General features: G+C 41.8%; 1 protein-coding gene across 3 annotated transcripts in view; it reads left to right on the top strand.

Annotated features, from left to right (window-relative positions):
- Positions 1-26,758, top strand: part of LOC128406529 (cyclic AMP-dependent transcription factor ATF-7) — a 101,654-nt gene that overhangs the window by 44,749 nt on the left and 30,147 nt on the right. For all 3 annotated transcript variants that reach the window (XM_053374001.1, XM_053374010.1, XM_053374020.1), the window contains exon 3: positions 24,008-24,104. In XM_053374001.1, coding sequence (XP_053229976.1) covers positions 24,008-24,104 — 97 coding nt within the window. The remainder of the gene's footprint in view (positions 1-24,007; positions 24,105-26,758) is intronic.

The following is a 26,758-nucleotide window of genomic DNA, read 5'->3' on the forward strand; positions in this document are numbered from 1 at the left end:
TTCTGTACTTAAAGTTAGGAGGATGAGTTCTGTGCTGGTTGCCCAACTCTAGCTACCAGCAGCACTAAGAAGAGATTATTTGTGATCTGATACACATTGCAGTTGAGGCAAATGAAATATACACTTTGCATAGCTTTTTCTACTCTTTTACTAGTCCCGCTACTAGGGAAGAAGTCTAATTTCTGACTGCTGCAAATCCTTTTATGCTTTCTGTCTTCTTTGCTCTCTTCAAGAGATTCTGAGGCTTCCCTGGGTACTAGCTAAAGATATTTTTAAACTGGTTTAAGCAGCCTTAAGGACTAGTCACTAAAAAACATTTTTCTTAGGGCCTCGTTCGTTTAGGATGCTGCAGTCTGCATTTTGTTATCAAAATCTGTGTGTGAAGAGCAGAATCGCAATGTACCTACTGCACTACTATTTACCAGTGATCAAAGCAGCTGTCTAGAAAGAGCTTGCTCGGAACAGGGGGCTCTTTCAAAGTTTAAATAAAAATACTCCTGCTTAATAGGTTTGTGAATCTGGCTCTTCTTGTGAGAGAGGGTTATATCATCATATATGGGAGCAGCAGAGCATGAGCAGCAGTTCGTATACCTTTTCATTCCCTCTTCGTGTACGAAAGGATTCAGAAACCTTTCACCAACTCCATCTGCACTAGACCTCGGAAATGCAGCCAACTGCTGTAAAGCATGTAACAACATGGTAGGGCCTCTGAGATATTTTTGGCCATGCATACCAAGTCAAAAAAACCCATGAGTGAAAAGTTCAATGAGATCTTTATTTGTACAGGGATGAGGGAGAATTTGGTACTTAGGTCAATGCAGATTGGGGGTTCTGAAATGCCTTTTGTTTCCTGTAGGCATCTGAATATGAGCTGCTTAAACATTCCTTTCCCATTTTTGGAGTGCAGCCCCCTCCTGTAATTTGTTTTATTTTTAATACAAATAAATGTGTTCCTGTATGTTCAGGCTGTTGGGGTTACGCTTCTGTAATGTATGTGCTGGCTAGAACTGCTTCTCTCTGAGCTCATATGTGAGACATTTCTAACTCCATATTAACATTCACTGGGAAAAGAAGTGTGGATAAATATAGTAATAATTTTAGCTGTAGGAATCGGGTGCTTTGTATCGCTCTTCCCCGCCTCTAACTGGTTTTTCTAAAATAAACTGGGATGCATTCTTTGAAGCTATATCGGTTAGGTGTTCTTTAGTTGGGATGTAACATTTTAAAGAATATACTTTACTAACGTTTCTCTGTTGAGCTAAAGTGCTTAATAGATTGAAAGGTTGGATTTCTCACAGATTTTTGCCAAGTTTTTTTTTTATTATCTCAAAATTAAACTACTACGTTTACTGTCATATCAAATGAATCAAGAGAGTACCTTGCTCTGAGTGCATCACGCCCACAAACCTGTGACTTTATTTTATTTTAAAGCTCTGTATTTTCCTATGCACACTCTTTATTATACTGTTTCATTAGGAATTTTCAGAAAGGAATTGTTTTGTGCCCTTCTGCCTGCTTTCCTTTTCCACAATTTGTTGTTGTTGTTAATTTCTTTTCTATACCACTTTATACTTTTAAGAAAAAAAGGTCAAAGGGCTTTACAAACATGAAAACATCAAATGAAACAACTCAAAATAAAGCATTACAAAAGAAATTCAAATATAAAGTACACGTCCAAGGCAACAAAATTGACAGGAAACTAAAATATTATCTTAAAGATTTCAAAATAAAACATTTCAAAAGAGGTCAACTACAGAATGCACATTTAACACAGCAAAGTGCAACAACAACAAAAAAACTCAAGCATTTCCAAACAAAATATAAAATGCACATTTAAAACAGCATAATTAACAAGAGAATAAAATATTATCAAAAGCATAGAAGGCTGCTGCTGCTGCTGCCAATTCCACCAGTGGCGGTTCATGGCGGTCAGTCGGTGGTTGTGGAAGTTCAGGCTTGATGACCTGGCTGTCTACTAAGATGGCCAAAATGGCCTCTGTCCTCAGCAGCCTCAGCTTTTTGTAGATGGAGTCAGTCAAGGCCCCAGGTGGGAAAAGGCAGGACCCCCAAGACTCACAGCCAAGAAGTATTCCCACTTCCAACCCACATAACTTCTATGCATATTGTACATCTTGAGGATCTTGTTTCTTATGTGATATGGCCGTTAACATGCTGTTGTGGTGTTTAGTTTTATTTTCTGTGGCAACTTCTCATGCATTCCTGCAACCTGGGTGTGGAGTCTGGAGATGGTCTCTGGGTGTGCTTTGAGATTGAATCCTGACAAGACAAAAGTACTGTTTCTGGGGGACAGGAGGCGGGCAGGGGTGGAGGATTCCCTGGTCCTGAATGGGGTAACTGTGCCCCTGAAGGACCAGGTGCGCAGCCTGGGAGTAATTTTGGACTCACAGCTGTCCATGGAGGCACAGGTTAAATCCGTGTCCAGGGCAGCTGTGTACCAGCTCCATCTGGTACGCAGGCTGAGACCCTATCTGCCTGCGGACTGCCTCGCCAGAGTGGTGCATGCTCTGGTTATCTCCCGCTTGGACTACTGCAATGCACTCTACGTGGGGCTACCTTTGAAGGTGACCCGGAAACTACAACTAATCCACAACGCAGCAGCCAGACTGGTGACTGGGAGCGGCCGCCGAGACCATATAACACCGGTCTTGAAAGACCTACATTGGCTCCCAGTATGTTTCCGAGCACAATTCAAAGTGTTGGTGCTGACCTTTAAAGCCCTAAACGGCCTCGGTCCAGTATACCTGAAGGAGCGTATCCATCGTTCTACCCGGACACTGAGGTCCAGCACCAAGGGCCTTCTGGCGGTCCCCTCACTGCGAGAAGCCAAGTTACAGGGAACCAGGCAGAGGGCCTTCTCGGTAGTGGTGCCCTCCCTGTGGAACGCCCTCCCACCAGATGTCAAAGAGAACAACAACTACCAGACTTTTAGAAGACATCTGAAGGCAGCCCTGTTTAGGGAAGCTTTTAATGTTTGATGTATCACAGTATTTTAATATTCTTTTGGAAGCCGCCCAGAGTGGCTGGGGAAACCCAGCCAGATGGGTGGGGTATAAATAATAAATAATAATAATAATAATAATAATAATAATAATAATAATAATAATTGATTCCCATTTTATTTACGAATAAAAGTGTGTACATATTGCTTTTAACCTGTTGTCCATAACTCACTGAGCAAAGGAAATGTGTTAATTGTCTGCTTGTGAATTCAGACTTCATTTCCATTTTCCTTCGTCTGTGTAGGGAAGAGTGCTAAACTCAGCTGTTAGGCTTAAGGCAAAAAAATATATACTTGAACTATTCCTATTGGAGATGATAACTTTGCTTTGGAGTTGGCAGTTACCATCTTTCTCAAGCAAGAGTTGTTAAGGGGATCCTAACAGTTGAGTAGGTTTTGGGGTAACCAGACAGTTTTGTGAAGCATATGATATATCCTTCCCTGAAAAATCTCCAAAAAAAAGAAGCAGGATGAGGTGTTCTGTGGAGTGGAGTTGGGACAATGCTGGCCCATTAACTGACCTTGACCACATCAATTTGCCCTCTGGGTCCATAGATTGTGGGTCACCTGCATTTGTGTCTTCCAGACCATGGGAAGAAGACATTAGGATTTTCTTTTTTAATATGGAAAGGTTAGATTTTCTTTCAATTTTACATGAATTCAAACATGACATACCTTGTGATTTAGCCTACGATTTAGTCTACAGTCACGAGACTTGGCAAAGCTAACATATATTCAAGAGTTTATTCATGTTCTTTTTTGCTTCTTGATCTTGATCAAAGCGTGCAAATGTTCAGAAAGCATGAACAAGAGCTTTTCTGAAAGAGAAAAAAAATAGTTGGAATCTCTTTAAGCCTTATGATCTGCCTTGTGGGAGCATGATTTATGACTTCTGACTAGTGTGGGGTTTGAGAGCCTATGTTTATGAACAAAAGGGATAATGGCAAAGGTAATACCATTGAGAAGAGGGGAAAGTTGACACTTGGACTGACCAGATTGCAGCCATATTCACAGACTGCAGATATTCATGAAAATGGTGTTACACACACACACACACACACACACACACACACACACACACACACCTCTCTCTAATTGCCCATAAGCTTACCAATCTGTGATGTATTTAAGAACATGAGGAGAGCCTCCTGGATCAGGCCTTTGCCCATCAAGCCCAGCTTCCTGTTATCACAGTAGCCAAGCAGAATTTGGGCACAAGAACACTCCCCCTCCGGTGGTTTCTAGCAGCTGATTTTCAAAAGCATTACTGCCGCCAACTGTGGAGGCAGTGCATAGCACTCCCATGCGAAAACAACGTTTGATCAGAAATCTTGTGTCTCTCTGTTATGTTCAAAAAGCTGTGCATGGTTAAAGGCGCAAAAACCCCAATGCAGAGCTCATGTTTGCACATTGTGAGCCCCACATGTGCACCAGAAACACAGGAGGCAACTCCTAGGGGCCGAGGGGTCTTCGGCCCCCACAATAAAATATTTCAGGGGTCCTCCCCTCCACCCCCATTGATGGGCATTGCCATTCAAATGGTGTCTGTGCACCATGTCATGTGATCAATTGTGCAGGGCAGGGCTTACTCCCCCCCCCCTTCAATATTTTATTCAAGTTGGCACCCCTGACCAGAACCACAGGGGAGTCACTGACTTGAAACAACTATCTTGCCTGTTCTGGAAGCTGGTGGCTAAGCAAGTGAGGGCACACGTTCTAACAGTAAACAAAATATTGGGAGTCTGGCAGGGACATGTAGAAAATCGGGCAAGTGGGATTTCATAGATCTTGCTGTTCTGAAGGGAACCCCTGAGGACTGCTTGAAGGTTAATCTCTTGAGAAATGTGGCATCTTGTTTGCCTCTAATACAGTCTTAATGATACATGCTGACAAACCAAGCCACTGTGTTTTAGAGCTCCCAGCTGTTTCTCTGGAATAATTTTTATAGTCTGGCCAAAAAAAAGCAGCATGTGTTTTATAAAAAATCATGGTTCTAAGATTCCCTTGAGAGTAAACATTTACAAATTAAGAATTGTTTGTGCGAAAGGAATAGGGTATAGGGGACTCTGAAAGCCCAGCAAAACAGAGCTATAATTTAACCCGCTGTAGTAAAACCTTGTTAAATAAAACCACTGTGTGATGTGGAGCTAGGGCAAGGCATGTAAATAAGTTGGTGCTTTTTAAGACTGCCATATTTCCGGAGGCTTGGTTGTCTGTGGTTGTTCAGAAATGCTTAGTTCACTTGCTAACACTTGGGTGTTTCTTCTTAAGATCTGTTGGGGAAGCCTTCTCCCCAGGATAAGCATACTAAGAGAATGCCGAAGTACACACATTTGTGAATTAAAGGCAGGTAATTTTCACCCAAAATTGATTGACAAGGAGCATTCACCTCTACATAATTCCATCCTTATTTCAGACATTGTAATATATTGTGATGTTTAGCTGGTGATATATTGTGATGTTGGAAACCAGGTATCTCCCAACCCTAACAAGGACCTCCCAGAGTTTCCACACTTGAAAAAAGTTTAATGCTGGGCTGAGACTCCTGTGACCTTCCATCTGGGACCATAATATCCATCACCCTTGGCTATTGGCCGTTGGCTATGCTGGCTGACATTTGGAGTCCAGCATCTGGAAGGCCACAAGTTCCCCATTCCTGCTTTAAAGGAATCAGAACTTGATTGGAGCCCTGAACAAAAGCACTCCTAGAGGGCTGCAGGTCCTACTTGTATTAGAAATAGTTCCGTAGCATAATAATTCGAAATACAGTGGTACCTTGGTTTGCATAGGTCTTGGTTTGCATACATTTTGGATTACAAACATGTCAAACCTGGAAGTGCGTGTCCCGGTTTGCAACCTTTTTTTGCATTACAACCCATTTTTTTGGATTACGAACAAAATATTTTTGGAGGCCCCATTGGCATTGGGTTACAACCTGTTTTGGTTTACAAATGGACCTCCAGAACGGATTATGGTTGTAAACCAAGGTACCACTGTACTAATAGCCATTGCATTGCTAGTAAATATATATCTCTGCTTGCTTTTGTTCATAGTAATGTCACCAAAGCATTGCCTTTTTAAAGAAATCTGCTTTTTGTTACAAGGCCTGATCCAGGGTTTTGCACAAAGGAAAAGAAGCCCTGCCCATAAACTTACTTGTTCCCTTTATCACAGATTGAGACCACAGTGGGTCACTAGTTACCACAATGGTTCATCTGCTAAACCATCTTGGAGTAGTTTACTTAAGCCTGATGACAGCTAGGCAGTTTTCCTTAAAGTATCTGACTTTCTTCATGAGACCACTGTGAAGCTGCCATAGACCCATGCCTATGGGCCCTTCTTCATCTCACATCCTAGATATTGGTTAACAGGGCAACTATTTATGCATGCCTGCACAGAATTAAGGTCTACTGAGTTCAGTGGGACTTACATCCAGGTGATTGTGTATAGGATTGCAGCCTTACTAGCCAATCCGTTAGATATTTCATGGTTTCGGAGATACAGAGGTACCTTTTGAATTATGGAAGTTTCTGTTACCTGAAATGAGTGCTTCAGAGCATTGGTAATTTTTAATCCAGAGGAAATCTCCTTGGTCACCAATGAGCTCTCTACAATGAGCTGCTTATTTCACATTTTGTCAATATTTTAGAAAAACAAAGACCAAGCTAAGATTATTGCACCAATTTTGTATTTTTAAAGGATTGGCATCCATTTTAATGTCCATAAAACTTCAAGGAGCATAAAACTTAAAGGAATTTATCTCTTTCTACAAATAGAGGTGTTTTTTTTTTTGTCTTTAGCCTATTTTATTATTCCCATTTGAAACAGATGAATAGCCTGTTTGTGTTCCGAGCCCTTTCTACATCCTGACTTTTTTTTTTTAATCCCATAATTCATTTGCCACATCAGATGGTACGTTTCTGCTTTGGACAGCTGCAGAAGCGTGGAAAGGAAAGAGGTTACTTCAAGATCAAAATATAGGTGCATTGGCAAAATGACATGGAGAAAAGCTTCCACAAAGCTCATTCGCATTGTGACTATCAATACTGGTCTTGTCACTACTCTGCCTTTTTATTAAGAGGCTGCATCTGGAAAGTAAAATCCTTAAAAGCCTTGGCTACTGCTCAGGACTAGTTTCAAAAAGCAATTAGAACTGCAAATTAGAGAAGCACCAGGCGCAGAATTGCATTTGGGAATTATGAAGCAATGAGCATGGGAAGACTTTCTGGAGTGGACTTTATCAACACACTCAGTGTGCAGTTAGGATGGGTGTACTGGGAGTTTGCTAATGGACTTGCCAGACTTAATTCTCTTCCAGCTGAAATCTCTCTCTGCTCCCCCTCCTCCTGTTGTGAATCATGAGCATTACAAAATGTAAGAATTTAGGAGGAGAATGAGGAAGTAGTTAAGCACTCACTTAGTCTTGTCTGGATTTGTAGTGAAGCAATCATCAACCTTTTCGTTGTGAAAAGTTGACAGGGTTGCATAACCCACTTGCAGATGGTTAGTAGTAAGTTGTGGACATTGTGGTTGAAATGGAAAGTCGTCCTGCAAGTTGTAACTTTTACGTTTTCTGTAGATACCTTTGTTAAGCGGAGAGATGGTGAGCTTGAAGAACGCTTTGGGCGCATTTCCACATACCGATATTTCATCACTGCCTGACTTCCAGGAATTCTACAGCGGTTGTTAAATGTGGGCATCATCATCTTTGCTGCTGCTACTTAAAATATTAAGTGCCAACAGTGCAGTAGGCGCCATACCGACCAAAGAAGTTAATAATTGTTCTTGCTCAAGAACATAACAGTGCAAGTCTTCTACCTAAGGCCTGGCTCATGGGGTGGTGGGACTTCCAAAATTTGCCCTCAATTAGTGTAGAAGCCATTATTTCGAAAAGCTACTTTACTTTATGAATAAGAAGCAAATGCTGAGTTTGCAGAGAAACTAAGCAAATTGAAGTATGTCAACTCGTGTTTCTCATTCAATCCAGGGTACAGAAATCCTTGGGTTTTGAAATGTGTATTTCTTTGGGAGGGTAGGGCGGAGTGTTGAATTAAGTTTTACTTTTTCAGGTTATTAAGGACTGCAAGTTAACCTAACAAAGTTGCTGAATGTTCCTCTCTACATAAAAGGTTGCCATTTTATCTCCTTTCTTTGCTTCTGTTAATTTTACCCTTGCTACCACAGTACCATCTTTGGGAAGTTTTAAGTGATATTGTTGACTATGAAGGCTGCAATCCAGTGCACACTTACCTGTAGGGTAACCTTTAGCAATAACTAAAAGCTAAAGGTAACAAGGTTTGCAAATATACAATGGTTACTCAATAAAATTTTCACTAATGAAGCAAGTAAAATACTTAAATTGACTATGTATTCCCTAACTCCCAACAGTATAAAAATAGCTTTAGATTAACTTTTAATGAGGAATGTTAATTGAATGCAAATATTTAAAATGCCTTATATTCTGCAGACAACATTGGATTTACATTTGTGAATCACAGGGTAGAGATATTTGTATCGAAGAATGATGGATTGTTGGTGCACTGGGTTTATTTTTTAATCTATGCCATTTCTCCCTAGTAAAATATATCCAAAGGTAGATGTACAAGCAGCATAGACATAATTGCAGAAACTATCTCCTAGTAGAGGAATGTTCAAGTGCTGTGATGTGTGTAGAAGCCATAAGCTGCTCTTCGGTTAACCAGAGTCCATGAAGTATAAGTAACTTTAACAATGATTTGTCAGTTGTAAGCAGGCAGGCTGAGCACTTACAGCTTAACCAAGTGATCCAGAACTCTGAAAATAAATCTTGTCGTGGCATGCTATCGTCTCCGTTGCATAGCCTTGATGTGAAAGAGTTGACTACTTACGGGTGAGAAAAGTGTTCAGATTCATCATCTGTGACCTCATTTATTTAATTTTCCCTGCCACATAACATTTTTGAAAAGCAGTTACTTACTTATCAGGGCTTCTGATGGGGAATGTAATCAAATTTTGACTTTGCCAGGTCACACGCACAAGAAATTGTGTGCACTAAGCTTGCATGGTTACAGGAACAATTGAGTTTGTCAGTCCTGGAAGGTGGAGCAGTTGATGATGGTTCATCCACCTGCCCCCACACTGCCATTCAGAAGACATGGTGAGCCATAAACCATCTACTGTGAACTAGCAGCATACCACTGCATGCTCCCAAATCACCCCCGTTGCAATCCTACCCTGGCACAAGCTTTGGCTTTTCATAGAATCTCAGTGCTTGTGGTTTGTTAGGAAGCCAAGATTTGTTCTTGGCCTTTTGTTCACAATTTGCTGAGAGAGACGAATCTCGTAAACTTGTTCACAGTATGATTTTTAGCTCACTGTGTTGCCTGAAACACAGCCACAGAATACCTACCACTAGTTATGGCTAGCCTGCTACGACCTTGCAGCTAAAGGTAATCTTCTGCAGGCATAATATGTGCACTTCTACCACGAGTGTCTGTGTCCAGATATCGCACACACTTCCATTGTTGTCCATTATTCAAGGTCTTGCATAAGGAAGGTGTGTGCGACTTGCGTACAGCGTTTGCCAGAGAAATCCGAATATCAGAATGGTTTGCACCAGTCCTAACTGCTCGTGTTAGCACCTGCTGGCAAAACTTTTCTTGCTTGCGTTTAATTGACAAGGCCAGGCTGGATGCCAGAGATATTTTAAGAGACCCATATAGCCTCACTCTGCACACGTGCTCAGAGCTGTAGACAAATTAATCGATTTAATAATCCTGGGCATCTTGCAAAAGACTGAGCTGTTTTTGACTTATCATTTTTTTCACTTTAACATCCAGTTATCTATAAACATGAAGCTTGCTTGAGAAGGATCACTAAGTCGGGGATTCAGGAACTGTGAAGCCTTTGCAATTTGTGGTTCATGTAAGAAACAGTCGGATTTTGCAAGAGGGCCAGAATCCAGTCTTGTTTTCTTTTAGTGAATATAAAATACCTTTCTGCATCTCTTCTTCCCCCACTGCCCCCAACACACACAAACTGTTCCGGGGTGGTCAAAGTGGTGCCCTTTATATGTTTCGATCTACAACTCCTATCAGATTCACCCTCTGTGGCCAATTGTGAGGAGTGATGAGGAGTGATGGAGGGCACCGGGTTGGCTATCCCTTGTAATTTAATGCAGGCAGTCTCATGAATTGCAGTCTGGGTCTGCATGTGGCTGGTCAGCTTGGTACTGTTCCTTCTCTTTATGTGCTGTAAGAGACGCTTCACATTGTGGCTAAACTAGATATGACTTGAGCGGAGGCATGTTTGCATCTTCCCACATCTTCCCTGCGTATAAAGTGCATGTCTAATTTTGCAACAAAAACTGCATGCTGCACTTTGCTGCTTGAACCTGCTTATCTACGGTATTGTTACAAAAATTACGGAGGGACGGGACACATCTCTAAAGTTAAATGTTACAAATATTATGCCTGAATGTATCCTTTCAACTTGACAGCTCAGGGAAGCTACCTAGCTTTAAAAATTATATAAAATCAACTCCTTTGCCAGTTTCCTCCATTCCAAAGCTATTTTCCCTTTGAAAAAGGACTCCAGGAAGTGCCCAGAGGTGACAATTGTTGGGCTCATTTTTAGCCAAGGGAAGCCAAATCTCATCACCTGACTTGCCACAGGCTGCAGACATGCACAGGAAGTTTTATTGTACTTTTGGGTGGTGGGTAAAAAGGTAAAGGTAAAGGGACCCCTGACTATTAGGTCCAGTTGTGACTGACTCTAGGGTTGCGGCGCTCATCTCGTTTTATTGGCCAAGGGAGCCGGCGTACAGCTTCCGGGTCATGTGGCCAGCATGACTAAGCCACTTCTGGCGAACCAGAGCAGCGCATGGAAACGCCGTTTACCTTCCCACTGGCGCAGTACCTATTTCTCTATTTGCACTTTGACGTGCTTTCGAACTGCTAGGTTGGCAGGAGCAGGGACCGAGCAACGGGAGCTCACCCCGTCGCGGGGATTCAAACCGCTGACCTTCTGATCAGCAAATCCTAGGCTCCGTGGTTTAACCCACAGCGCCACCCGTGTCTCTGGGTAGTGGGTACTTAAGACATATTTGTCTATGCTAATCTTATACCTGAGTCTTGCCCTGCCATGTCTGCTTATGCTAATCTTGTACCAAGGACTTGTCTGGACATGTTTGCCAAGGTTAACCCCTCCCCTTTTGTGACATGTCAGTGATGTAGCAATGATGCTGTACAGTGGTGCCTCGCAAGATGAAAAGAATCCGTTCCGCGAGTCTCTTCGTCTTGCGGTTTTTTCGTCTTGCGAAGCAAGCCCATTAGCGGATTAGCGCTATTAGCGGCTTAGCGGATCAGCTGTTAAGCGGCTTAGCGGATCAGCTGTTAAGCGGCTTAGCGGATCAGCTGATAAGCGGCTTAGCGGCTTGGGAAAAGGCGGGGAGGAAAAAAACCCGCAGGAACTCGCAAGACATTTTCGTCTTGCGAAGCAAGCCCATAGGAAATTCGTTTTGCGAAGCACCTCCAAAACGGAAAACCCTTTCGTCTAGCGGGTTTTCCGTCTTGCGAGGCATTCGTCTTGCGGGGCACCACTGTACAAACTGTATTCTGGGATATGGTGGGAAAGTTTTAAAAGTCTTTGTCACCCCATCCTCGGGGTTCAAAAATTTCTCTTTGAACCTGTTGCGCAATAAACTGATCTACAACTATTTGCTCCTGGTGGTGGCTGAAGTCCTTCCTTTATTCCGCAGGGACTCACGGGCTCTGCCCGAGGAGCTGGATGACTGAGCAGCCTCACACCTAGATTTTTCCGTAACAAGTATCATACCAGCTGTACATAGATAATTTGAAGGTACAAAAGAGAGATCAGCGGGCACCTTATAACAGGTATACTTGCATATACATAGGACTTCCTCTCTACTCTCTCCCCTTCCTGCTTACCCCTCCAGAGCAGATGGGGTGGGGCAAGGTGAGGGTGGGGAAGTCCCATTTTTGTTGTTGTTTAATCATTTAGTCGTGTCCGACTCTTCGTGACCCCATGGACCAGAGCACGACAGGTACTTCTGTCTTCCACTGCCTCCCGCAGTTTGCTCAGACTCATGCTGGTAGCTTCGCGAACACTATCCAACCATCTCGTCCTCTGTCGTACCCTTCTCCTTGTATCTTTCCCAACATCAGGGTCTTTTCCAGGGAGTCTTCTCTTCTCATGAGGTGGCCAAAGTATTGGAGCCTCAGCCTCAGGATCTGTCCTTCCAGTGAGCACTCCGGGCTGATTTCCTTCAGAATGGATAGGTTTGATCTTCTTGCAGTCCACGGGACTCTCAAGTGTCTCTCTCCTCCAGCACCAGAATTCAAAAGCATCAATTCTTCGGCGATCAGCCAGTTGAGGTGGAAATCTTTGCTCTAAAAGTATGGCTTCATTGGATATAACCTGCTTTTTCAGTCTATAAACAACCACTCCACTGGTTGCCAGTGACAAGTTAAAATGGCCTGCAGAAACCAAGCAATGCAGCTTTTGTAAATAAATGTTTGGTTTGTTTGTTCTTTCTTCAAACAACGGATGTGTCCCAAATGCTTAACGTAAGTATATTTAGGCAGACAAATCAGTAAAAATGTTCTGTACTAGCAAGGTCTATGGACTCTTTTTATTTCAAAAGTGGTTGACCTACATTTTAGAGTTACAAAGAAGAAAAATGTGGCGATAAATTTCAGTTTAGTAGATTACTGCAGTTATTACAAGATTTTAGTATTAACACTACTGGTATACCATCTTTAATGACCAGGGATGCCAGTAAGGTTTATGTAAGCGGTGTTGCTATGAGCATGTCTTCCTATGTAAATAAACTGAGAAACAAAAACAAGATGAGTTTAATTTGAAAGGTCAGAGGATTAGAACAACATAATAAAAATAATCGAGATAACGAAGCTGGAGGAAGTAAAAAAAAAAATGTAGTAGATAATAAGCTGCAAAAGCCTTAAAAGTGTTTTGAGAGAGATAAAAGGAGATAAAAGGAAGAAAATTATTCCTCAATAACCAAACAACAATGTTAAGAGAGATTAGCAGAATTTATTGCATTTTATAAATTTATGTGTAGTTTGAGGCATCCACAGGACAAAGGCTTCAATGAGTTCTTTGCCAATACAGACATTCCTAAATTTAATTGAAGATCATATTGTATTTTTTTAAAGTCTCATAATTTTTCAAGAGATAAAATAAACAAAGCAGATGCAGATAAAATCAAATAATTTTCTATGATTAGATAGGTTCTGAACCAAATATTATGAGGTATTCATTAATTAAAACTTCTAGTTAATACTATACTCCATACAAAATGCTAGGAACACCACATGATATGAATAAATCCTCAAAAAAAGGAAATGCCTGAGATTAATCAATTGATACAGGCCAAATTTTCTGCTGAGTGAGGATTATTATAAGAATCTTAGCACATTTGGCAGAATCAATAAAGTGGTAGGAAATTGTTTGGTGACCATCTGGATTTGATTGTAGAAATGTTTTTTTTTTAAAAAAATCATAAATAATTAGATGGACATTGAACATAATTGCTAATTATGGGTGAGGGTTATTGGGTTGTTTTTGTTTTTATTTTGATTGTGTATTTTGTGCTTTTTTGTTGTGCAAGACTATAATCCTATGCACACTTACTTTTAATCCTGTAAACAGTTTGTTCAGTTAGCATCATGTGTTGTTTTGGCTTTCCTACTGGTAAAAGAATATGGTACTTCAAAATGGTGAATAATATAAATCCTTACAGTTAAGGAGTGGTTATAGGGTAAGAGAGAAATTTGCAGAAACGATAAAATATAAAAAAGGTGGTACAGCTGTGGGAAAACAGAATTTTGAGATATGCTAATTCAACCCATTTCATCCACATGCTTCTTTGGGGGTTATAAAACTCCTCAGTCCACCTTAAACCTGAAAAGTGGGTGACTAACAAACACAACTGCTCCCACGTCATTTTGGCCCTGGTACTTCTGATTTACACAAGGTGACAACATGGGGAGTTCAGATCTTTCAAATGAAAGACCAACATTCTAATCACAGCGTCTTGTAAAAATAAATAAATAAAATCCACTCTCAAGCTCAAGAAGTAATGCTATTTTTGGCCTCCTGACCATGACTCCACTTCCCAGGTTCTGAGTCATAAAAGCTGCTGAATTCATAACTACTTTAAAAAAAGAAAGAAAGACTTATTTGCTTAACTTCTGCCGAAAACACGTAGAGAGGGAATGTTGCAGCAGAAAGATTACCTAGTTCTTGATTTCTGTGTTTTACTAACCATAGTTTGGTAGTCACTCCATACTTGTATTGTATTTGGGTTTAATGTTTTAATGTAGTAGGTTTTAAGTTTCTATGTAGGACAATTTTGGATGGCGTCATAGTTTATGAATTTCAGAAACTAAATACTTGTGCATGTCAACCTGTCATCTAACATGGCAGCTGGGGAGATTGGGTGGGTTACATTGGTCTGTGCAAGGGCGTCATTGATATATAGTCATGAAACATCCTGCTTTCATAAGCGCTCCTATGATGTAAGAATAGGCAGGAGATTAAAACCTAATGATTATATCCATTCAAGGATATTGGAGAGGGGCGAATCTTTGGTAGTAGATATGATTGTGAAAATGTGAAGCTGCCTCTGTCATACCTCAGTTTGGCATCTGTTAAATAGGTTTGCAATGTGCTTTCGTAATAGGCCGACAGAATCTTTATTTTTGAGTGCAGAACTCAGATGATAGGATGCAAGCAGGTTTATAAATGCTCTGATACAGTTGGCTTGTTTGAGGTTATGTGAGAATTCTATGGCTCAGCTGTGTTTGCAAAAGTCACCATTAGTCACTTCCACTGGGTAACGTTTTTGTCTCATTCAAAACACCGCATTTTCAGATGTATTTCTGTTGAAAATGAAGTCATGGCTTTACATCTTCATTATTAAGTGGGCAGCTGAATAGAAGGGTCAGGATTCTTGTTTCAGGCACCCATCCTGAAGCGGTGCTCGTATAGGTTTTGCTGCTCTCTCCTCCAAGCAAGCAAAACTACTTCTGTCAATCTGAACAGCCTGTGTCTTTGTGGCAGGGAGAGGAGAGTGTGGAGGATAGAGGAAGTATCCTCTAACTGCTTGGTTTTAGAGCACAGGCTATATGTAACCCCTTCATTTGCTGTTGGGTGGGAGCACATACCGTATTTTTCCCTCTATTACACGCAGATTTTTTATCCTAAAAAGTAAGGGGAAATGTCTGTGCGTGTTATTGAGCGAATGTGTGGTCCCTGGAGCTGACAAGCGCGAGTGAAGGCAAAAATCAGGCAAATATCAAATCGTCCGGAGAAGGGAGGAAAGTAGGAAGCTGCTGCTTTCCTGCATTCTGCCTCAGGGTCTTACTGCCCACCCGCTTCTGTTTCCTTACTGTGTTTGCTCAAACGGAACAAAGAGCAGAGAAAACCCCTCCCCCCCAGGCAAGCAGAGCCTCCTTCCTTCTAATTCCTCTCCGTGCGTCTGGGACTCGAGGCAACATGCAGGTTGGTGGGGGGGGGGGAGAGAGAGAGCTGGCTGGCTTGTGGGGGGGGGGACTTTTGCCTTCCTTTCCTCCCTCCGGTAAAACCCCTCTCCTGCATTCTTAGCCAGCTGCTTCTCTGCACACCCCTCTCCTTGTCGCTTCTATGTTTTTCCTTCCCTCCCTACTTAAAACGTGGTTCCAATCACGGATCCACATGGATCCTCAGGATCTTTGCATTGAGTCACCCCAAATTCACCATCAGATCACATAGCAATGATCTGATGCAAAAACAGGGCTGCAATGGTGCAAAAACATGGTTACAAAGCACGGATCCACATGGATCCTCAGGATCTTTGCATTGGGTCACCCCAAATTCACCATCAGATCACATAGCATGTCCATGGCTACAGCCTGCACCAAAAAAATCACGCACCCACTGTTGCCTGGGGCTGGAATGGTGCAAAAACGTGGTTACAAAGCATGGATCCACATGGATCCTCAGGATCTTTGCATTGGGCTACCCCAAACTCACCGTCAAATCACATGTCTGTGGCCGCAGCATGAAGCACAAAAATGATACATCCACTGTTTCATTCAGAATTTTTTTTTCTTGTTTTCCTCCTCTAAAAACTATGTGCGTGTTATGGTCAGGTGCGTGTTATCGAGCGAAAAATACGGTAAATGGAAGGAAAGCTCCAATGCATTATCTTTTTGTGCCTATGAGGTCCACAGATTCTGTTTGGCATGGGACTACTGTGTGCATAATTGCATATCAGGGATTATTGCAGAATATGATGCATCTGTCCAATGTAACCTATTTGTGCTATATACATACACTTTGCTCCCGGTCTTTAATAAGACAGTCCTACTCCACAACAATGAAGTGCTGCTTTCTGCTTTATACATAGGTTTTCATAGAGAAGTGCAAAAAAAGAAAATCCAAGTGACTCAGAATAACCGAGCCAAAGTTGGCTTGTTCAGGAACACTGCTAATATTATTAAAGCTTTTCATTATTGCTAAAGCTTTTCATGTGAAGCCATTACTATGCGATAAACACGATGGTCTTTTCTACTGGGTGACTTAAAGAGGATTCCTGTAGCTCAAACAATGAAACTTAAACATTAAGTCAAGCATTTTAAACCTAGCTCATGTGAGCGAGGAGGCGTATGGCAGGCACGCATTGAGTGTATTTTTCCAACTTGCAACTTAAAAGGGGGGGGGAGCAAAAACTCGCTATTTTTAATTTTGTTATTCCTGGCTCAGGGTTAAGCAACGGGCATACATTTTCAGATAGTGAAATTAGGCTTCCTCATAATGTATATGTGCTGCCGAAGCAAGCACGACTTGGCTTGCTTGTAATATAAATAAGTGTTGCCCAGGAATGTAGCTTGTATTTCTGATATAGTTTATGAAAACAAAAGAACATGGATTAATCATACTTCAGGATGTAAGCACATTTTTTTCAAGTAAAAGGCATATATCCACATGGGTCCTTGGAACTGTCAGAGCCAAAAATAACATTTTAGAATTTAAGCATGAGGCAACTTTCTGGGGCTGTAGTGCACATAAATGCACTGAGCACTCTGTTTCCCAAAGGAACACGTCTCGTTGTGGGTTTCTTGATTTCAGCAAGCTGCCAGTAAAATTGAAGGAAAAGTAATTCACTTTTTCAGTAATGTTCATCTGAAATTTCTAAAAGGCACTGTGTGTTTTATACCCTCATTTTTATTTTTTTATTTTTTGATACAGACATCCTGTTGCAAGATGGAAATGGTGGGTTTGCAAAGGAACAAAAGAAAGTTGTTTCAGTGTATTGCCACAGCCCAGTCTTTTTCCAACCAAGATTGTTCATTAAGTATTCTTGGGTGCTCACCATCTAGCAAGCTTGTTAAATGGAAATAGGTGTTTTAATTAAAATGTGCCCACTATGGTTTGGTGCCCCTGTTGCTGTCGCAGCTGCTCAATACTTTTTCAAGCACAATGCATTAACCACTTAAACAACACGTTGTAATAGGTTAGTGATAAGGCCAGGGACGCAGGTGGTGCTGTGGGTTAAACCACAGAGCCTAGGACTTGCCGATCAGAAGGTTGGCGCTTCGAATCCCTGCGACGGGGTGAGCTCCCGTTTCTCGGTCCCTGCTCCTGCCAACCTAGCAGTTCAAAAGCACGTCAAAGTGCAAGTAGATAAATAGGTACCGCTCTGGCAGGAAGGTGAACGGTGTTCCCGTGCGCTGCACTGGTTCGCCAGAAGCGGCTTAGTCATGCTGGCCACATGACCCGGAAGCTGTACGCCGGCTCCCTCGGCCAATAAAGCGAGATGAATGCCGCAACCCCAGAGTCGGTCACGACTGGACCTAATGGTCAGGGGTCCCTTTACCTTGAAAACCGCCTTCCGTCCTTAGCAACACTTCACCCAGAGGTTCACAAACATTGCTTGACTTTCTACCCATTATTTGAGGTTGCTTTCAGCCCTCTCCCTCCATACAGAGTCCTCACAGCGTAGGATTGCCATATTTCAAACAGTGAAAATCCGGACAGAAAAGTTGTTGAACTTTTTTTTGGCAAATTCATAAGAAACTGGAACCCTATCCAACTGCAGCCCTGTCATAGCATATCAGATGGCTTGGTAGAGAGGCAGAATATTTTCTCATTTGTGCAGGGATTTGAAGAAGGTCAAAAATTGCCCTGGGATTTCAAGAAAGTAAGCCACAGCAGGAGTCTCTTCTGATCAGCAAGTTGAGACTCCTTTCTTAGCTTTTTGTCAGCTGCTTGATAACTTGGAGGACTGGGTTTGTGGAGCCCTGGCCACACCTATGTTTCAGGTAGATTTGTTTAATTTGTGGCTGAGTTCTAAATCCTTTAAAAAATATTGTAGAAATATTTCATGAGCCCGCTGTTCACATAATGCAAATTGGCTGGGCTTCAGTTGTCTTGTGCTGCTATTATACATTACCCCTGGACCAAAGAAGAAAGAGGCACAACAGGGGCTTTGGGATAATTAAGGACAAAGCTTTGTAACTTTGTTAAAATCTATGACACGCAAAACATCAGTTGAATTCCAAGATAGTCAACCCTTTCCCGAAGGTTGAGACAGCACAAATTTGCTTTTGTTTCAACCCACGTTCTCGCCTCCAGGTTTGTAGCAGCCTGCCAGGATTTGTTCTGCAAGCTTCCTGGCAATATACCCTGAAGGTACTTTGCAGGGCAGATAAGCCAGTCATTTTATGACCTGTTGCTTTCTATGAGATTTTATAAAAGCAGGATAACATGATTATGATCGGTGCTGGCATTATGCTGAAGTTCCTTTGCATTACAGCTTTCAGCGTGCTCTCACTGACAACAGATACAAGTCAGCAACAGTAAGTCAACAAACGGACAGGGCAGATTGACCCTCTAGAATGGGCAAACTGTGGCCCTCCACAATGTTGTTCAACCACCATCAGGCCTAGGCAGCATGGCCAGTGGCTGGGGTGGAGTTTCAGTGCCACCTTAATACTGATTTCTTCATCCATTTTTTCTGGAGGAAATTAAGCTGAGGTGTAAAGTGGATGAAACTGTTTTGTTCATTGCTGCTGATATGCAATTAGCTTAATGTTATGATTATGTTGATTTGAGTGACTTTATGAGTGATTTTACTGTTTTAATGTGAATACTAGCTGAGAAAAACATTACAGCCCAACTTACAAGACAATTACATAAAACAAGCTGAGATAAAATCTTCCTTTTCTGAATATGGCCATACTCTCTTTTCTTCCTGATACCCAAAAAAGCTATTATTAGTCCTCTCTTTTTTTGAAGAGCAGGAACACAAAAACTAGTTGCAAAACATATTAGTGTACATTTATAAAACGCGTTGTTGCAGAAATGATATTTGGCAGTTGTATTATTCCAAACACTTGCAGTTGAAAATTCAGGCCACCCTGCTTCTGTTCCTTCTTTCTCTTCTCATTGCCTTCCCCAGCTTTTCACAATGATCCTCAGGTCAACCTATTAGCTGGATGTGAGTGCTGTTCCTGGGATCTATACTGTCTTAAGAGTCTCCCAACAGGCACCTACAGGGAAACATGTGCTTGCAAAGGCTTTCCTTGGCAGCTACAGAGTGTACAGGGTTAAGAACTTAATTCTTTCTGGAGGTCCGTTCTTAACCTGAAACTGTCTTAACCTGAAGCACCACTTTAGCTAATGGGGCCTCACGCCGCCACGGCACGATTTCTGTTCTCATCCTGAAGCAAAGTTCTTAACCCAAGGTACTATTTCTGGGTTAGCAGAGTCTGTAACCTGAAGCGTCTGTAACATGAATCATCTGTAACCCAAGGTACCACTGTATACATAAACATACAAATTAGGCTTGAAAGAAGCATTCTGTAGATTAAGGATAGCTCAACTGATAGAGCATGAGACACAATGTCAGGGTTATGGGTTCGAGCCCCATGTTGGGTGCAAGATTCCTGCATTGCAGGGGGTTGGACTAGATGACCTTCATGATCCCTTCCAATTATGTGATTCTGTGTATTCAGTAGAATATGCTGTGGTATGTGTTTGTGTGTTCTGTTGTATGTGCAGTGCCCAAAACAGTTATTCCGGTTTGCATATGTAACTTTAAGAATTGTTAACTTTTAATAACGTGAGCTTATTTTTCCCAACTCCATCCCATTCCTTTTTCCTTGTGTATCATATCTTGTGAGCCTGAGGACAGGGACTGTTTTAGTACTTGTTTTTGTATGGCGCTCTGAGAACCTTTTCTGTAAAAGGGTGGGGTATATATACTGTAAATCATCATCATCTGTGCCTCTGATCAAATGTTCTCTTTCGAGGAGTATGTATGGGTTTTGGGGGTTATTAAAAGAGGTTTCAAATGGACTCTGTGTTCACAAAGCACAGGACTGAATGAATCCCCCATTATCCTTATAACAGGTGCAGTTAGCATGTTATCGTTTTCTCTCTCTAAATATTTGAAATCGGTTTTTCTGGTGTGGAAGAGAAGACCACAGACCTACAGCTCCCAGAGCCATTCTCCACTTCTTTTTAAGTGTCTGAAGGGAGTCCTTCCAGAGTCTGAACTTGTCAGTTGGGGGAAGAGATTAAAATGCTAGTACTGTGGTTCAGGCTGTTATCCTTTCATCTCACGTTCCATCGCTTTCCCTTCTGTGTGGAGAGGCATGGTTTAGGACTGAAGTGCCATGGTTAGTCTCCAGGTTTTGGCATTCATTAGAAAGCAGCAGAATCTGTTTCAGTTTGCACACGGTAAACATTGCAGAGCAATTAAAATCCTTTGTAAACAAATATGGCTTAGAACTTGTGTATCTTGTCCTGGCAAGGCTGGTAGCAGTTGGATCTGTTCCATGAGTCTGATAACAGGTATCCGAATTCCAGGTAGCTAAGGCTGGGTCAGACAGGACAGGACCTGAGCCAGCTCCCAATGTAAATCCCAGGAGCAATGGAAACCGTTTCAACAACAGTCTGAGCTCAACTGCATGCCAAAATAGTGAAGCAGTGCTGCATGCCTTTCTCAGTTAGGTATAATTTAAGGGGCAGCATCTTGTCTTGGAGGCAGACATTCCTACTTGGCCAGATGGCCTCCACCTATCCCTCTGCCTTCTCTGCTGGGAGCTTAGGGTAGACCAAGGGGCTGTAGGCAGTTCATGACTTTATGGACCCTGTAAATCCTGGTTCATCCTCATTTTGAAGAATCTGAATTCTGGGCTTCAAAAGAGCACCTTCTCCCCCTGGGTGGCTTGCAGAGCATTTTACTTCGAGTGGACCTCAGACCAGCTTCTGGGTCTGTGTTGTATCACTCAGCCAGAGTCCTACTGCACACACATCTCCATAGACATCTCCTCTGCATCAGAACTTCTGTACAGTATGTGGTTTCTGTATTCTGGGACATAAGGGCATGAAGAGAATTTCTAAGATTAAACAAAACGTAGCTGAAGATCAGAGTAGAAGCCACAGTCTCCATAACTGAGCTGTACTGAGCAACATGGATTACTTCTTCAAATGCCATGATTATATGGCAGTGACAGTGCTTTGATTACCAATCCCTACTGAAATATGGCACAGTGTTACAGCACTTGAAGGGAAAAAAACTTGATGCCACAAATCCTTCAATGGTGGCAAATAAATGAGTTTTGACTCCCTATTACAGTGTTTTATGGTCCTGCTGCCACTGCTTGCCATTCTGCCAAAGTAAAAACTCCATCCGCTAGTTCCGTACCAGATTGTGGTGTCAAAGAAATAGGAGTTGTAGATGTGGGTTTTAATTTTATTTTCTTCCTTGAATGTTTTGTTTTTTAAGCTGCTTTTGAAATAGTGGCAGATTTGCTGGTAAATGGTTTACTTGCTACCTTCATTCCATACCTTCCAGAGAGAATAAATTGCTTTCACGCTGCTTTTGCTCATCCTAACTACTTTCAAAATTCTTAGTGCTTTTTGAAGTATTGAGTTGAAGTCATAAAAGGCAAAGGAGTGATCTGGAAAGTATAGTTTGCAACAACATTCATTAGATGCATAGCGTGAAAAAAATATCACCTTGCTCATTCATGATGTAATCATGGAAGAGGAAGCCAATCTGGCATGTATCACCAAGACCTGGGTGGTTGAGGAAGGTGGGCTTGATTTCACCCAGCTCTGCTCACCCAGGTACTCAGTGCAACACTATGGCAGACCAGAGGGGTAGAGAAAGTCGACATGGTCCATCAGTCTTCTGTGACCATCACCAAGGAACCACATCTCTTAGTAGCTAAATTGGAGAACCCGTATCTGCTTTTGGGCCAGAGAGGCAGTCTCCCTGATTGCTGGCCAAGGTGGTCTCAAATGTGATGTTGTAGGAGCCAAGGACTATCTTGTTTAGTGACCTCAACATTCACACTGTGGCTGCTTGTGAGCTGACTCAGAACTTCATGGCCTGCATGATAACTGTGGGACTGTCTCAAGTTGTCATTGGTCCGGCACATGGAGTGGGACATACCTTCAACTTAGTTTTTGCTCCTAATGGCACAATAAGTGGTCTAATAGCAGGGGGGGGTAATCATTTTGATTGGACTGGCTCTGCAGGATGAGTGTTGGGGGCACTGTTTTATGGTGGTTCTGATCGTACCTGCAGGGTCAGTTCCAAAGAGTAGTAAAAAATATTGGTCTTATAAAGCTGGAAGGCTGAGGTGGCCTCAGCTGCCTATGGGTGATATCCAACTGAGAAGACCCACTCAGTCAATGGGGGGGGGATAACAATGCTCAGGAGTGTGCATCTTTTGCAACATTTTTCTGGAACTGATTGTATATTATGGTCATGGGACATAGTCTTCACTATCGTATAAAGCACCTGTCTGCTTTAAAAGGATTTGGTTCTGTTTTGGAGAGGCCGTCAGTATTGGCAGGCAATTCACTGGAGCAAATTGTTGTTCAGTGGGGGAAATGAAGTAGTAATAATTCTGATAAATGAAGCCTTGATATATTCAGTTTGGTGTTCAGTTCGGAGTTTGGTCTAAGTTTAATATGACATTTAGAGTAAAGAGCACACTTCCCATTTGAAGAAAACTATTTTGGTTCATTTGTGTTTGCTATAGTATGGAATAAAAACAAAAAAAATGTTTAAAACCATTTCTTTCTGAAAATGTAGTAGCTTTTATTTGTTCACTTCCATCAATATTGCAAAAGGTCTTTATGGATGTTTTGGTGACATGCAAATATTGCCCAATTTTATTTTATCACCTGCCTTTTATAAGATTAATCATGGTTGGCTGTCTTCACCTTGAGCTCTCGTGTGGGAAATCCAGTATTACCAGTAGAGTCCCAGAGACCAGGACCAGCTGTACTTTGTTCCTTCCTATAATAATATTGCAGGTGGAACATAGCATATTTTGGCACACGAGATGTAAAGGCCCTTGTTCATTGGGAGTGATGATTGAGCTCTTGCATTTCTGTATTTGTAGCCATTGGCCACTGATCTTGAGCCAGCCTAGCTCAGTCATGTTTCATAAACTGAGGACCAAATCGCCTTGTAGATGCCAGCTCTGTTTGGCACAATTCAGGCCATTAACTGATCCTACTCCTACCCCTCCATTGCCAATAGTAAATAATTTCCCTCTCCATTAGTCAATAATAAAGTGGCACATTTTGCAGAGCACTGCAGAGAGAATATTTCATGTTTCCTAGTCTAGTGCAGTAACTACACGCTGTTGCCTTTTTTCTTCCCTTTTTAAATTTTGATTATTAAACCCATTTCTCTCTATTAGCCAGGAGCTCAACATGTTATGGCTTTCCCCCTTCCATTTAGAGAAAATGTGTTCATGCAGCACTTCTCCCACAATCTGGCCTGTTCTGTTTTTGCTTTACACTTTGTAGTGATTATATTATAGCCGCTGTCCTGGGGCAGTCCCACCCCACCCCAAATCCTGGTGTAGAATGTACAGTTATAATATTAAGTGTGTTTGTGCACTTATTGTTCTCTCTTTCCTCTCCCCTCCTCCCTGCCATTTTTCATTTTAGAGGTTTACAAATGAGGACCACCTGGCTGTTCATAAACTCAAGCATGAAATGACACTGAAATTCGGTCCTGCCAGAACGGATTCAGTCATCATAGCAGGTACGTGTTACAATCTAGGTCAGTTTGGAAAGTGGCACGTTTAATACAGTCCAATTGTAAGATCAATACCAGAGACCAGATGCACTGAATATTATCTTCTCTACTCAAATTGTGACCTTCATTTATTCAGAAAGAGGTGGGAGGAAGCAAGAAAGAAAGAAAGCGAGAGGCTTCTAGAACTCTGCTTCTTTCTGTATTGTGGCAATACCAGGTTTTGTGTTTAAGAGTGAAAAATGTACAGACAAAAGGCTTTTCACATTTCTTCATACTTTTTTTCAGGGTGATAAACAAAAGCTGACGAGCTCTGCTTCCTTCCCTCCTCCAAGGTGTCAATTTTATGAAGCTTTTAGGCTGTCACTTAATAAATTTGAAACTCCATCTCATGCATTGGCTGTTGCTAGGAGTGCATTTGCAGAGTCCAGATGAGTCTCTCTCAACAGGCACAGTCAATGCAACCCTTTATACAAGATTTCAGGAAAATATACCTGGCTGTCTCAACAGTAGGCTATTGCCATAAACTGTAGGCTGTTGCAGGAATGTCCCCGCACCCTGTCAATTATCCTTTATTTGTGAATCCTTAAAAGGAAGTGGCAGGGTTGCAATCATTGAATGAAATGGCCTTTTCTCTATTGATTAGTGAAAGAAGAAAAATATTCTGTTATATGCAGGAGTTTCTACTTGAGAATTAGTCTGTGCTGGGTTTGATTACTGTTAATGTCCTCTATGTGGGGCTGCCCTGAAGGATAGCCCTGAAGCATCAGTAGGTGCAGAATGCAACAGCAAGAACACTTTTAAGAGTTTTGTCCTCCAGACATAATACACCGTTCCATGCCTGGAATGGTTTATTACACTGTGCCTGGAAACAGATAGGCAACCAATTTAAGAGCCTGGTTTTAACTTTTAAAGCCACAAATGGTTTGGGACCACACTGTCTGAAGGACCACCAAGTACACACGTGTGTGTGTGTGTGTGTGTGTGTGTGTGTGTGTGTGTGTGTGTCTGAGCCTTAAGATCAGCATCAGAGACCCTGCTCTCTAGTCCAGCAGTGAGAGCTATGAAGTTAGCGAGTACCAGGGACAGGGCTTGGTACTAGGGCTGATCGATATATCGTCCAAAACAGGTTTGTAGTCAACATCGTGATAACCGTTTCATAATACTGACTTGGCAATATACTCTTCTTTTCCCCCAAAATTTTTTTTATTCATTTTATAACACAAATAAACAACACAGACAGAAAAGCAAACAATACAAACAGATTCTTGTCTTATCCTTATTTTTTCTAAAAAAATTTAGATGGGCTTCCCCAAGTCCCCCCATCTGATTTTCATTTTAGCTCATCTTTAGCAGTTTACATATATCATAATTTCTAACCATTTTTTCATATCTTTTTAATCACGCTTAAAAATCTTCACATTTCACTTACAAATAATACTATTTTAAAATACACTATCGTCTACTTCTAACCCTACAGCCTATATCCACTTCCACTATTTTAAAATACAGTATCGTCTACTTCTAACCCTACAGCCTATATCCACTTCCATTGACTTGGCAATATACTGTGAATCACAATGTTTGTGTGCGCTATGTAAAAAATCACGATGTGGGGAAAACTGTGAAGGTGGTCATCACTTCTCTCATGATTCCTGCTGCCCCTTGTTGCTCTGTTCTATAAAATAACAGTGGTACAGTGGTACCTTGGTTCTCAAACTTAATCCGTTCCGGAAGTCCGGTCCAAAGCCAAAGCCTTCCAAAACCAAGGCTCACTTTCCCATAGAAAGTAATGCAAAATTAATCCATTCCAGACTTTTACAAACAACCCCTGAAACAGCAATTTGACATGAATTTTACTATCTAACGAGACCGTTGATCCATAAAATGAAAGCAATAAAATGAAAGCAAATGTACTATAAAATAAATAAGAGAGTATTGTCCATGGTCCATGGGGTCACAAAGAGTCGGACACGACTAAACGACTAAACAACAACATTGTAGGTGATAAAAATTAAAATTAAAAAAAATTCTTACCTGCACTGATGATAATCATTGTTTGGATGGGGGGCTTTTATCCATTTCCACATTCATACAATCAATCAATCAGTAGCTGAACTGGGTTCCATACAGTCACAAAAACAAATTAATCGAAAAAGCCTCAAAAACAAAAACACAAAATAAATAGCAAAAACAAAAGCACCAAACTTAATCCATTCCAGAAGTCTGTTTGACTTCCGAAATGTTTGAAAACCAAGGCGCAGCTTCTGATTGGTGCAGGTGCCCCAGAATCAATAGCCGACAGCTGCATCAGACGTTTGGCTTCCGAAAAATGTTCGAAAACCGGAACACTTGCTTCCGGGTTTTCAGCGTTTGGGAACCAAGGCGTTTGAGTACCAAGGCATTTGAGAACCAAGGTACCACTGTAACAATATTTAAAATATTAAAAGGTAATTAAAAATGTATACCGTATTTGTGCGTCCTATGGGGCGAATGCAGGCTTTCGCTGAAGCCTGGAGAGTGAGAGGGGTTGGTGCGCACTGACCCCTCTCGCTCTCCAGGCTTCAGGAAGCTATCCGCAAGCCTTGGGAGCCCAGCAGGAGTTCCCGCCGGGCTCCCAAGGCTTGCGGACAGCAGCGTGCAGCCCAAAACCCAGGGAGCAC

Source organism: Podarcis raffonei, chromosome 2 (genome assembly GCF_027172205.1).
Source record: "Podarcis raffonei isolate rPodRaf1 chromosome 2, rPodRaf1.pri, whole genome shotgun sequence".
Taxonomy (NCBI): Eukaryota; Metazoa; Chordata; class Lepidosauria; order Squamata; family Lacertidae; genus Podarcis; species Podarcis raffonei.